The sequence below is a fragment of the Pygocentrus nattereri genome, chromosome 23 (assembly GCF_015220715.1).
Source record: "Pygocentrus nattereri isolate fPygNat1 chromosome 23, fPygNat1.pri, whole genome shotgun sequence".
NCBI lineage: Eukaryota > Metazoa > Chordata > Actinopteri > Characiformes > Serrasalmidae > Pygocentrus > Pygocentrus nattereri.
This window is the reverse complement of record NC_051233.1, coordinates 7,783,980-7,797,721: the sequence shown is the minus strand read 5'-3', so window position 1 is coordinate 7,797,721 and position 13,742 is coordinate 7,783,980. Positions and strand designations below refer to the sequence as shown.

At 40.2% G+C, this 13,742-nt stretch overlaps 1 protein-coding gene across 1 annotated transcript in view; it reads right to left on the bottom strand.

The window, feature by feature from the left end:
• Positions 1 to 13,742, bottom strand: part of nup214 (nucleoporin 214) — an 83,379-nt gene that overhangs the window by 56,547 nt on the left and 13,090 nt on the right. Inside the window, exons 12-22 of the mRNA XM_017702901.2 lie at positions 13,022 to 13,577; positions 12,032 to 12,174; positions 11,236 to 11,324; positions 11,048 to 11,128; positions 8,298 to 8,447; positions 6,730 to 6,888; positions 6,515 to 6,618; positions 3,078 to 3,260; positions 2,290 to 2,375; positions 2,099 to 2,182; positions 361 to 624 (exon numbers count right to left, since the gene is read on the bottom strand). Of these exons, the coding sequence (XP_017558390.2) occupies positions 361 to 624; positions 2,099 to 2,182; positions 2,290 to 2,375; positions 3,078 to 3,260; positions 6,515 to 6,618; positions 6,730 to 6,888; positions 8,298 to 8,447; positions 11,048 to 11,128; positions 11,236 to 11,324; positions 12,032 to 12,174; positions 13,022 to 13,577 (1,899 nt within the window). The remainder of the gene's footprint in view (positions 1 to 360; positions 625 to 2,098; positions 2,183 to 2,289; positions 2,376 to 3,077; positions 3,261 to 6,514; positions 6,619 to 6,729; positions 6,889 to 8,297; positions 8,448 to 11,047; positions 11,129 to 11,235; positions 11,325 to 12,031; positions 12,175 to 13,021; positions 13,578 to 13,742) is intronic.

The window sequence follows — 13,742 nt, the reverse complement described above, 5'->3', positions numbered from 1 at the left end:
CTGTTACTATGTCTTTACAACTGATTTATGTAAATGACCTCTGCTTTGACTGGCTGCCCTGTATTGTGCCTCATGTAGGCTGAACAGGTGAGTTTACGTTAAAGCACTGACTTTCAAGAAATCAGAGAAAGTCAATATGTTTTGGAATGTTCTGAAACGATTTTACATACTTTGTCCAACTAACATTTTTCCTGTATTTTATTCTAGGATCTTTCAGGACATTTGTGTGGATGTATGGACCAAAAACTGCTTGAATAGGCACAGCTAACCTGCTGTAAGATGAAAAGGTGGATTTATGCAACTCTGCTGAAGCAGGGACTAAATGTCACCAAACTTTTGACACACATTCTCAATTCGCACCTGGGCTGCTGATGGGCCCGGGGCCAGTCTGTACTCTGCTGAATGGAGTGGACTGCAACGGAAATCCTGGCTGGATAGATGCAGTGCGAACCACTGCGGGGTGCCGTGGGGTCATCACGGGGAGGGCCGGTGGCTCTTCCTCTTCCTCAGCCAGGGCTAGCGGCTCCTCGGGCTCCAGATGTTGTGAAAGAGATGAGGTGGAGCTCACGTCGTCCAGATCCTCGTAGTATTTGGGTGAGAGGAACGCAGAGCGGGACAGATTGGCTGAAATGGAGACATGTTAAAGGAAACCCATTTAAACTTGACTGAAAATCTCAAACTAGAACCTCAACAAGCATGCCAGATGACAACATACTGACATAATTTTACCCCAATACTGACACCAAAATGTGCAGAACTGTGTCAACTTCATGCAAAACATGCAATATGTCTGGATGTGTTTCAACTGTGCAGACGACTGCAGCTTTCTCTAAATGAAAATGTTCTAATGCTCACAGATGTATGTTTTCTGTGATTATGCAATAATAGCATTTTATAGAACAGTTAGTTGCTATTTCGGCATAACAGCACGCCTTTTCCCCACAAACACCATCACTCCTCTCAGTCACCGTTGCTAAGCAATGACTGACAGCTGTAGGAAACGCTCAAGCCATTTGAACATTTTTACTTCTTACTTTCCTACAAACAGAAAATAGACACTTATGATCACATTTGACTGACAGCCGATTTGGTCAGACTCTGAAGATAAGACTACACTAAGTTCCCAAACTGTCATTTCCACTGAGCAACTTTTCAGTCAGCAGCTGTGGCAGAAGTACAGCTAAATAACCTGGACTTAGCCAACCTGGACTTGAACTGATCACCATTCACTAACAAAATGGGATGTAAGATGCTTTACAGACTGACTCTAACAAAACAACATTAATATTGATTTAGCAAGACTTGACAAAACTGAGATAAACTTGATATTGCTGCAGTTTTATGGCTCGGTCTGATTTGGTCAGATGATGAATATTAAACTACACGTTTAGCGAATGGTGTTCGGTTTCATTTCTGACTGATTCCAGGTTGTTTAGGCTCTTCTGTCACAGCTGCCGACTGATAGGCTTGCTCAGCGGTAATGACAGTTTGGGAATTTAGTGTAGCGAGCTGGAGAACGAACTGTCCAGCGAGCGAGTAGAGCTTGTTACCGTCACGTAGCAAGCAAAGCTGCTTGTTAAGGAACTATAATTTGGTGGGAGGAACTGAACATTAAAACATATTAAATGCCACGTTCACAGCCCAATTTATTTATTACTTACTTTTTTATTTAACTGTTGTATAAAAGCAACAGAATAACTCAAGGTTATGTGTTCTCCCTCTTGTGTTCTATTGCTAAAATAACAAATCTAACATTTTGACTCTTTAATAAGAGTAAAGGGCTCCTTTATTCGCCATTGCCATACAATTCTTTCCTACTGCACTGATTTACATTGTCTTAAATGGTTTTTGAAATGGAGTGAAAATACCATGCAGTTAGCCCAGCATGAATTACAAGGGGAAGAGCCACTGCATGTATTTGAAAAAATATAATTTTGAGCCAAAGTTGGCATATTTAAGTGGATAATTTAAATGTGAACACACAGAAATAGACTGAGATTTTACATATTTTCATTCAAAGTGTGACAATGATGTTAATCCCTACAGATGCTTCCAAAGAAGCTATTTAAATAATATTAAAGTGTGTGGTTTACTGTACCTGGAGCAGTGGACCGGACAGGTGGAGTTTGCCGCTTAGATAGGAAGTTCCTCAGCTGAGACTGCTTCACTGGAGTCATCTTAGCTGGAGAAGAACGTTCAGAGCGGCAGAGGCAAAGTGAATGTAATGTAATGTTACTTTGGCGCCCCCTTGTGCATGCTACTGTAATATTAATACTGTGATGAGCTTACATGGAGATTTTGAAGGGCCTTTGGATGTGGTCTCCAGATTGGTCTTTAGCAGTGTGTTTCTTAGGCTCTCCAACTCATTATCCAAACTACAAAACAGATAGAAATTCATATTAAACCACATATACCTTTAACTATCATCCATTGGTAGCTTGCCTATATTTCCAAAACTGTTAACTCATTCAAAACAAGACCTGTGGCCACTTGCATAAACTGACATGACGAGTTTTACCTTTACCTAAAGTGAGCTGTACAAAATCACTACAAGGAAGTGTTTAAGAGTAGATCAAAAGAAATCCAGCTTTCAGTACCTCCGTTTTAGACAATTACCAGGTTTAAATTTAAATTTACAGCTTAAAATGAATTCCTCAGGCATCCAACTTAAGATGTTTTATTCAAGCATCTACTAACATGTAATATATACTATACTGGAATATTTATTTATTTATGACCTGATTGCAATATTCGGTTTACTTTGTAAGAAAACCTGTAAATAGGTAATTAAAAACTGTACAAACAAAAGAGTAATTGTCAGTCATTTCACTTTATGAACGGTAAGGTAAACTTGTTTTTTCATATATTTACATTTATTTTTTTGTTTTTGTTCTGGCTGGTTCGTTTCTCAAACAAGAGAATCAGTTAATAACAACCTCGCTTACGTTATGTACCTTAATATTAAACTAAACTGTTTTTAATTGCTTTTGTTTCAGTGTTTTTGTCTGACTTGTGAAAAAACAAATAAATAACTGAACATTATGGTTGAATAGTTTGTGTGCGTCCTGTGTCCTCACCTCTGTGATGAAGGAGTGGATGCTGGCTGGCTCGGTGTGCTCCAAGTGGAGGTTTTGTTGTAAAGCCTCAGGCTCTGCAGGTCCCTCACCAGCTGGTCCAGTTTCTGTTTCTGCTGGTTGATGATGTCCATGTTGTTGGCCAAAGAAGTATAAAGAGCCTCTCTCTCAGGGACGATCATGTGTCTGGAAAGATAAAAACACCATATAGGGAGAGTCACTATTACTTACTGGAATTATTCATAGCAGTACATGGAATATGGAGTTGCTGGAGAACTCCATACAAATTAATGTTCATATTATAAGCCTAATGTGGTTAATTAGAGCCAACCAAACACTTTAAATCACTTGTAATCTCCATCCATCCATCCAACCATCCATCTTCCGCTTCTCCGGGGTTCAGGTCGCGGGGGCAGCATCCTAAGCAATGAGGCCCAGACCTCTCTTTCCCCAGCCACTTCCACTAGCTCCCCGGGGGGATTCCAAGGCGCTCCCAGGCCAACTGGGCGATATAGTCATGCCACTGTCTCCTGGGTCTTGCCCAGGGTCTCCTCCCGGTTGAACCTGCCTGTGACACCTCCCAAGGGAGGCGTCCAGGAGGCATCCTAACCAGATGCCCGAACCACCTCAGCTGGCTCCTCTCGACGTGGAGAAGCAGCGGCTCTACTCCGAGTCCCTCCCGGATGACCTAACTTCTCACCCTATCTCTAAGGGAGAGTCCAGACACACTCATTTTGCCCGCTTGTATTCGCGATCTCATTCTTTCGGTCATTACCCAAAGCTCATGACCATAGGTGAGGGTGGGAACGTTGATTGACCGGTAAATTCGATAGCTTTGCCTTATGGCTCAGCTCTTTCTTTACAACAGACCAGTAAAGAGCCCGCATCACTGCTGACCCAGCACCAATCCGCCTGTCAATCTCCCGCTCCCTTTTACCATCACTTGTGAACAATACCCCAAGATACTTAAACTCCTCCATTTGAGCCAAGAGCTTATCCCCGACCCAGAGAGGGCTCTATGTCCTTTTCCGCCTGAGAACCATGGCCTCAGATTTGGAGGTACTGATTCTCATCCCGGCTGCTTCACACTCAGCTCCATTCTGGGCACCTCCCACAGAATACCCCGGGGAACACAGTCAAATGCCTTCTCCAAATCCACAAAGCACATGTGGACTGGTTGGGCAAGCTCCCATGAACCCTCCAGAATCCTGTTCCACGATCCGGACGGAACCCGCACTGCATTGCTCTCCATGGATCACCACCGTATCGTGGTGGAGGGGTTTGCGTGCTTGAATGATCCTAGGAGCTATGCTGTCTGGAGTAAAAGCTCCTGGTAGGGCCTCCCAAGACAAACTGGTCCTAGGTGACAGGTCAGACAAAGTGTGATCCAAAAATACCCTTATGGGGGGAGGGATAACAGGCCTGGGGGAGGGAAGCGCCAGCGAGCGTCTGGTGGCCGGGCATTTACTCCAGGTGCCCGGTCGAGCCCAGCCCGAAGGAGCTACATGAGTCCCCCCTTCCATCGACCCACCACTGGATCGGGCAGTGGCCGAAGGCGCAGGCCTTGGTGTTCTGATACTCGGTTGCTGAAATTGTCTTTTGGAACTTGGAATTGTAATCACATTTGTCTTTTTTGCTCATTTATAAAGTAGTGCACTGTGTTACTGCTATATATGTGGACAAAGATAATTCAATAACGTTTATGTCCAAAGAAGAAAAAGACCACTCAGATTGTTATGAGCGTAAAGCTGAAAAGCCAGGGTGTGTCATGGTGTGAGATGTATTAGGCTACGTTCACTGAGCAGGTAAAAGTGGGTCAAATTGGAGTTTCTCATCAAATCTGATTTTTCTGCCTGGCTGTTCACATTAACGTTTAGATGTGATCTGTATACGACATAAGCCAGAACAGATCCGCTCCTAAACTGACCCAAGCGAGGAAAGAGCAATGCTTCACGTTGCTCATCCAGAGGTAAACAATCACGATAGCCAATGAAAGCCAGTCGCTTTCATCTTCAGCATCACTGGAGCCACTGACTGACAGCTGGGCTCATCACTCAGCTTATGTTCAAGCTCACTGTAAAAAGGGCTCAGTCACTTCTTTGGTTCGTGCCCTCAGATTATTTAAACTTTGCTTTTTCTATCACCATTTTCAGTGTAGAATGTAACATCATTATGTTACAGTGAACTTGTTACAGCGAACTGTGCTGCCTGTCACTGCATAAAACAACAGAACCAGACAGTTAAAACAGAACTTAAGACCCTCTGGGATTTACCTTAAAAGTTAGGACAGTGTTTAGGAAATTTAGTCCAGTTAGGGTGTTTCTGTAATACTGTTTTCATATCTGGAGTTAATGAGTAAAATGTTGAACTTAAGAACCAAGGTTCTGTAATAGCTTCTGTCCTAAATACAGTCCTAACTGAAGTCATGGTGACTGAGCAGATAAGATTTCAGACTTAAGAAGTTTCTGTAATACAGCTCCGGGTTCTAGACTGGCCTGCCTGCTGTCCAAAACTGTTTCCCATTGAAAATGTATTTTGTTAAGCTCAAAATACAACAACGGTTGCACAGCAGAAAACTTTAGACAGAAGAACGGAAAAATTCCTCTTTCAAAACTGAATCAGTTTGGGTCTTCGATTAAAAGGTCTTAAAAGGAAAGGTGATGTGATAGCGGTAAACATGCTCCTGTCCCTGCTTTTCTGGAACGTCACATCTGACCGACATTTCTTCTTGGATGGCAGCTCACCGCCTGAAGCTCAATTCTAGCAAGACTGAGCCGCTATTCATCCCTCCAACTACAGGTCCTCATCATGATCTTGCCATAAAGAGGATTTGATTCTTTCTCCCTCTTGGAAGAGCACCCAGGTGCTCGTTCAGTCTCCTGTCATCTCAAAGCTTGAATACTGCAACTCGCTCTTAGCTGTTCTTCCTATGCAAGTTAAAAGTCCCTTCAACTGATCCAGAATGCAGCAGCACGGCTCTTCCCCCATCTTTCCTAAGTTCACTCATGCCACCCCACTGCTGCGCTCCTTTCACTGACTTCCTGTAGCGCACATTAGATTTAAAACCCTGAAAAAACAGACCAGCCCCTCCATACCTCAAAACTCGAACTGTACCTCGAGCCCTTCGAGCTGCAAGTACAGCTTGGCTTGTACCGCCATCCTTCAAGATACATGGAAGACAAGCATCTAGACTTTTCTCTGTCCTGACACCCATGTGGTGGAACGAACTCCCACTGGCTGTCCGAACAGCAGAGTCCCTCGCGGCGTTCAAACGCGTGTTTTACTCTGCTTCTTTTTCTCTAAGTATCAACATAAACTTTTATTTTTTAGCAATATCTGGGCTCAGGAGTAGCTCTTTCTCTAATCTACTACTAAATGTCCTAGCTAAGATGCATTCTGAGTGGACAACAGCTGTTTTGAAAGGCACCTGGAACACTCACTTCTGTTTTTTCTTTTTCTCCAAGTGCTTTTCCCATTCCAGATCCAACACATCATTCACGTCCTCCACAGCAAACTTCACATACTGGTACAGCCTGCGGATCTCCTATTTCAGATCAAAAGAAAAAAAAATAAAAAATTGCACTTCAAAACCGTAATATAGAGTTACGCTACTGTATCAGTGCTATTATTTCCTTTTCCCTGCAGTAGGTCTGACCTTCAGCTGTTGCTCACTACGAGGGTCCAGGGGTTTCTTGTAGAGAAGCTGCAGATAGTCCTTATCTTGGTTCAGTTCTCTCTGAGCCCGGGCCTCCTCCACTCCTGCAAAGCCCTCCAGCAAGGTGGTCTTCAAAGTGCTGATGTCTCCATGCAAAGACTGCAGTAAAAACACTGAGGTAATCAGTAACTGAACTATTTATCTAAAGTCTACTAGACCTTACAAAGGCTAACCTTACAGGGCAACACTTTCATGCAACTTTAGTTGCACGAAACAGTCATGAAACAAAATTGTACTGGAGCTGCATAATGTAAATCATCCTGCAACTCACTTGAAACTAAGCTGCAACAGCTGCAAACGTGTTAGCTTCATGAAAAAGGCTATCTAAATGCAGACAGCGCATTACGCTGAGAAACATACTTTCAAATTTGAGTCCACTGGATCAATGGACAAGGCAATAAAACAGACGGTTTAGTCAGCAGTTGAAACTGACTCAAGGATGGTAGTTTTTCTTTTTTGTCAGTTTCCTGAGTCACAACAACCAACAAGTTTCTCAAACTAAAATCTTTCACAACTAGCTGCCGTAACCGGCAACCTGACACTAGCATGAGTGAGACATCAAGCAGGCTTAAGATTTACATAACAGATTATACAATGCAAACATCTATTGAAGAACTGGAGATAAAAGAGAGAGAAAAATAAAAAGATATATAAGGACATATGTACATTTAGAAAAAAGAATGGCAATGATAGGTAGAAAAAGTATATGAAGATGATATAAAGGCAGCAATTATGTAAGCTACACCTTACAGATGATGTAGCGATGACGTAACTGCACGGTGTACCAAAAAAAAAAAAAACCCTGCTAGTTTGGCTAACTAATGGTGTTACATGTGTTGCGTGCAACTTTAATTGCTTTTAGGTTGCTTAGTGTAATTGTAAAGTAGAGCTGGACAATATGACAACATTATCATGATGGACTGCATCAAAATACGTCACAATACGCTTTTCTGGGCATATCGTAGATGTCGGTAGTACTAAAAAAAACACTTCACAATTGCAAGTTTGTCTAAGTTAAGTGATGCTTTTTAAACACCACATACACACTAGTGAATACACACACACTAGGGGGCAGTGAGCACACTTACGGGCAGCCCTATCCACGGCGCCCGGGGAGCAATTGAATTATTGTGATGTAACATTTTGCCATATCACCCACCTCTAATGCAAAGTTGCATGGATTATGTTGCAGGCAACTTACACCTTGCAGCCAGTCACATTAAAGTTTGTGTGTAAAGCCAGCCTAAAGAAGCAAACCTCAGAAACCAAGCTTGTCTTAGCTGATCGATGGTACTGAAGGGAACAGATCAAGCTGTGGAATGTTTGATTTTCTGCTGTTCTTTTAAATTTGAAGGTTTTAATGAATCCATTTTATTCTGACGAAACACCACCTTAACGATTTAAGAGCAAGTATACCTATTCTCCCTCACCACCTCATTCAAATCAACTACAGTAGTACTCTGTTATTGGACTCTCATTAAAATCCACAGTGAGATAATATACTGCACCTCTGTGGTCTCTTTAATCTCCAGAGAGAAGCCATGAAGGTCCTCGCTTTCTTTGCGCAGGTCCCTCATCTCCTCAGTGGCGCCCACACGGAAATCTGCCCGGTTAGTGCGTGCCTTCAGCTCATCCATTTCCTTCTGGAAATGAGCAATCTAGAAAGAAAGCAACAGCAAGTTAAATTACACTATCACAGAGTTAAAGAGCAACACCTACAATCTTCTGACATGCAGCCTTTTTTTACTGTCCCTCAGAAATCGGTTAACGACCGTAGCCCAGCATGACGTAATCATGTGTGGATAAACAACAGAAAGATTCTATCCAAGCAACCTAAAGTAATATTAGTCAGGTTAAAACTAACTCAACAGTAGAAAAGAAATAATAACTAGTTAGCTTAGCCATTTTAATCAGACAATTGGATCACTTAATGCTTAGATGGAGTTAGATGGATAATGGGCCAAACTAGCAACATTATTTGCTAGAACAAAAAAAGTGGTGCATCATAGTTAGGACAGACACTCAGTACATAATAAAAATATCGCTGCTGTCGGAACAAAAACTTGTATCTCCAAATTGGTAACCTTACAGGGGAATGAAAAAAAAGTACTTTACTTTTTATGCAAATCATTGGGACCAGAACCTTTTCCCAGTCATTTTGGTCCACCTGTTTTGATCCATTCATCATGTAATGTACACACAATGTAAAGAGAGACAGGCATTTTCAAATTGTGTCAAAAAAAGAAAAATTATACAAAATGAGTTTTTGATTTCCGACAGCAGCAACATGGTACTGTGCACTGTGCACACCATCTTTAGCTAAATGATGGAGAGCATTAAGCCTGGTTAACAGGGTGAATGAATCAGATATCGTTGATGATGGACAAGTAACCTGATGGTGATGTGTAAAAGGCAATAACTGCTGTTTTGGCAAAAGAACAGAGAGAATATGAGACGACTAATTTACCATTATAAAACAGATAATTCCCGTCCTGAAATCTGACTGGATGAGCCGAATTTGAAGCTGTTGTAAAACCCACAATATACCGCAGCTATAACCACCTAATAAAAACTGAACTCTGTATTACTGCGCCACGACACGAAATACCAAAGAAGTGCACCAAAGAAGTAAGAACCTGTTTTTTGTTTTAACTGAGGGGCTTATCAGCTAGACAACAGGCTAAAATATAGCAAACATGCTAACAACTCCAACATTAACATCTCAGGCTTGAATTAAAGTCCTCATGATATGATTCACTGTAAAACAGCAGTATAAAAGTCTAAAGAGGGTCACCTGAATAGCTCACAGGCTTCAAATGTCCGTGTTTGAGTCAGAAGTAACGCCAAACCCAGGCTGAATCCCAAATGGCTCCATACATCTTAAAAACGTGTTCTGTGTACTAAACATTAAGTTTAGAAATTCTAGCTTCTGCTGTGACTGTCGATGTGAATGTGGATGAATCCCAAATGACCATTTCTAGGGATATTTTGCATTGTTGGAAAGCAGGAGTATTTGAAATGCGTGTGAAGAGGAGCATCGTCTGATAGACAGAAGAAGTGATGGTGACCAAAAAGTACTTATAAACTGAATGTATTAGTATTAAACAGTGCTGTGTTATCATATGTTCACTTTTATACAAAAAAAAAAAAAAAAAAAAAAAATAATAATAATAATGAAATCTCTGCAGTATAACAGTTATACTGGATGGGTGACCAAACTTTTTTCTCCTCATTCAGTGGTCAAGGGCTGCTAAGCAACGATACTGTATACTAAAGGAACTACATTTCTTGGTGGAATACTTACTTATAAAACCAATAAACCACTTGAGGCAGTGCAGTACTGCAATTTTATCACAGGGAAGGGAGTTTTAGGAACACCCAAAGAACACTTTTCCAGTTTTTCCAGTTTAAAAGTGCCTGATTAGCAATAATCAATAGTCGCAAATTTTTTAATTAGAAAATATTGTGCTAATTATTTTTAGACATCACCCCGGCCTACAGAGCATGACATGAAATAACTAACATTAGCTATGTTACCAACAGCACAGTACACATAATACCAAGTCAGCTAATTAGCAAGGGAAGCACAGTTAAATTATTACTAAATAATAAATAAAAATAAAAATAAATAAATTTAAAAAACCCACAAATAACTAGTACATTAGCAAGACAGCTAACATTAACTAGAAAATATAAGCCGTTCACCCAGTTTATGCTAACATCACAGCTAATTAAGTCAGCAAGAGCATAACAGAAAGTGGAGAAGTGCATGTCTTGAAGAAAATGCTGGAATTACGCAGCTTCAACAGTTGCCACGTGGTTGGTTGTAACAATAATATACCGTCAGATTGCAACAGTGTTGTGCATTAATCACTAATAATAGCTAACTAGTGAAACTAGCAATAGTGCTAGCTGTGCTATCAAAAGTACAGCAGAAATAATTCATATAGCTAACTTGTATAGTTAACTTGTGCATCAGCGTGATATCTAACTTTACCTAATTAAAATACAACATTTAAGCTGCGCACCTAGTTCACGCCAACATTGTGGCATTAAAGTTTTTTAAAGATGCGAGTCTCGTGATCAAAAACAGATCAAAACAGCATGTGATGAGGTACCAGCCTGAGTTCTCATGTTATTTCATTAGCGCTTCTCTTTAAAGCACAAAATAAATATATTAAAAATATTTTTCCTTTAGCGTATCACACGGACAGAAAAATCAGTAGGAAGAAACTGTGTGGATGAAAGGATAACTCACCTCCTCTAATATTCCAGTCAATACAGGATCAAAATCTTTCTTCTGCTGCATTTGTTTCTCCACAGTTTTTACTGAGAGGACCTTTAAACAAAATTTGAAATAAATAATTAAATATCTCACAACAAGTACAACAGAAATAAGGACAGCATCAATTCGCATAATCTATAGCGGTAGCCTTTATACGTAACCTGTGTTGCCGTGGCAGCAGATGGAGCTATGGGAGCAGCCGGTTTCTGCACTGCGGCGGACGGAGCGCTGGTCTGAGCAGGACGGGTCACTGTAAAAACAGATAAAACGGACTTCAAATCTCTGATTCAAATTCTTACTAAATCAAGACAGCGAAGACTTTCAACCTCCCAAACTGCAAGTGCACCATTTGATAACCATTCAATATTATTCAGTAGCCGCTATGAATTGTTTACTATTAACGAAATACTAAGTATTTAAATTAACTGGTAAATAATATTGATTTAATAGCCAACATGAATTATACAGTAACTACAATGAATATCAGTTTATTCAGAATTACTCAATATCCAATATGAATTACACAGCAACTACTGTAAATTATTCAGTGTTTAATAAGCAATTCAGTATCTGCTATAAATTATTCATTTTCTATGAATAATTCCATATTTGACATGAATTATTCAGTATCTATTATGAATTATTCAGTTTCCAATATTATTATTATCTACCATAAATTTGATAGATTCTATTATAAATTATTATGCAGTCTCTAGTATGAATTATTCAGTATCTACTATGAATTATGCAGTTTCTTACTATGAACTATGCAGTTTCTACTATAAATTATGCAGTTCCTCTTATGATTTATGCAGTTTCTACAATGAATTATTCAGTAGCTACTATTATTCAGTATCTACTATGAAGTACAGAGTTTCTACTATGAATTATTCAGTTTTCATTTTTTTATATTTGTGAAATTCGACCAAGGGTATAAACTGTAACTCATCTACTCACCTGCAACCGCAGCTGGTTTGCTGATGCTGAACTGGGGGGTCGGCTGAGTGCTGGTGGTCTGAGCTGCTGGTTTAGGAGTGGAAGTGAGAGAGAAAAGCTGCATGGACGATGCTGGAGGGGCCGGGGTCTCCACAGCCAGAAACCTACAAGATATAAACACATTTTTTTGTTTTGGAAATAAATTCTTTTACAGGCACTAACTCATTATTTATTTATTTATTTATTAAGCATTTAAAAACGAAAATTTCTGAAGTTCAGAAAACTATCAGTACCATTTCTTGTTATTTTGCATTATTTATTTAAAATATAGTACATTTAAGATATCGCAAGATATAAGATAATATAAAATGTGACTAAAAATGAATAATTGTTAAGCTGTTTTATGCTCAAATAACTGCAACCTTTGCAATTTTCAGCGCTATATTAACAGTGAACAGCCATAGCTTACATACATTTTTTTAATGGAAAGAAGCAATAACCAATTTTAATTTAATTGTAAATATTTTTGAAGAGCTTTTTATATGCACACTGTAGCCAAACAAGCACTAGCTTACTGCAAGTGTCCGTCCCCATTTTTTTCATTTTTTTCCCCCAATTATGTTTAATTTAGCAAACTTTTTTTTTCTCCTGAGAACTCAATGAATGATATATCATTGCTGTTCAAAGACAAACATGTTTCTTACATTTTAAAATTTTTTTCAGTTTTACAATTTTTTTTTCTGCTTTTTAAAATTTATTTCTTTGTTTACTTTTTAATTTTTTTTTAAATAAATGGACCATAAGAAATGCTGTAAAATTACTTGGAATAAAATTTCTTCATATTAATTTCTTTTAATTTATTATATAAGTTTTTGCCTTTTGTAAAGTTACTATTTTGGAAAAAAAGTTTGTGCACAACGATGAAGTATTGATTAGAAGCACCACACTGTGTGCCAATACCATCCCATTGTGGAGAATCCTTAGCCTGCTAAATGTGGGAAATGATCTCACCTGTCATTGAGGTTCATCCTAACACTAGAAGAGACTTGTTCTGCTGGAGGTTTCAACACAGTGATGGGTGAAGCTGTAGCCACTCTCTGAGGAGCAGGTGCCGGAGCAGCGGAGCTCTCTGTGGGGGGCTTGATTGGGGGAGCAGTGAACGAGAAAGAGGAAGCGGTCGGGACGTCGGTGGAGGGTTTGGGCGCAGCGAAAGAGAAACTGGAAGAAGAAGGAAATGCAGAGGCAGAGGAGGAAGAGGGAAAGGCTGAGGTGGAGGAGGAAAAGGCTGAGGTGGTGGAGGAGGAGAAGGAAAAGCTTCCGGTAGAGGAAGAAGGAAAGGCTGCTGTGGTGGCTGAGGAGCTAAAAGAGAAAATGGGAGGAGCAGTGGAGGCTGTAGGAGGCAAAGTAAAGGACAGGCCAAATGAGGATGAGGATGAGGAGCCAGGAGCTGCACTGGGGGCTAAGTGGGGGGCTGCAGAGGCAGCGGTGGTGGGCATTTGAAAAGATGGGAAAACAGAAGGAGGATTGGACACAGCAGGTGCTTGGACTGGTGGAGCGACAGAAGACTCTGAAAAGGCAATACATGAGACACAGAGTTACAGAAATGCAGTGATAAAAACATTAAATAACAGAATAAATGCTAGTGAACAAACATTTGAGTTCCAGGTGGTTGCTAAGGTGTTATTAGGCCAATGCTATGGTATTCCAGGTGGTTACTAAGATGTAGCTAGAC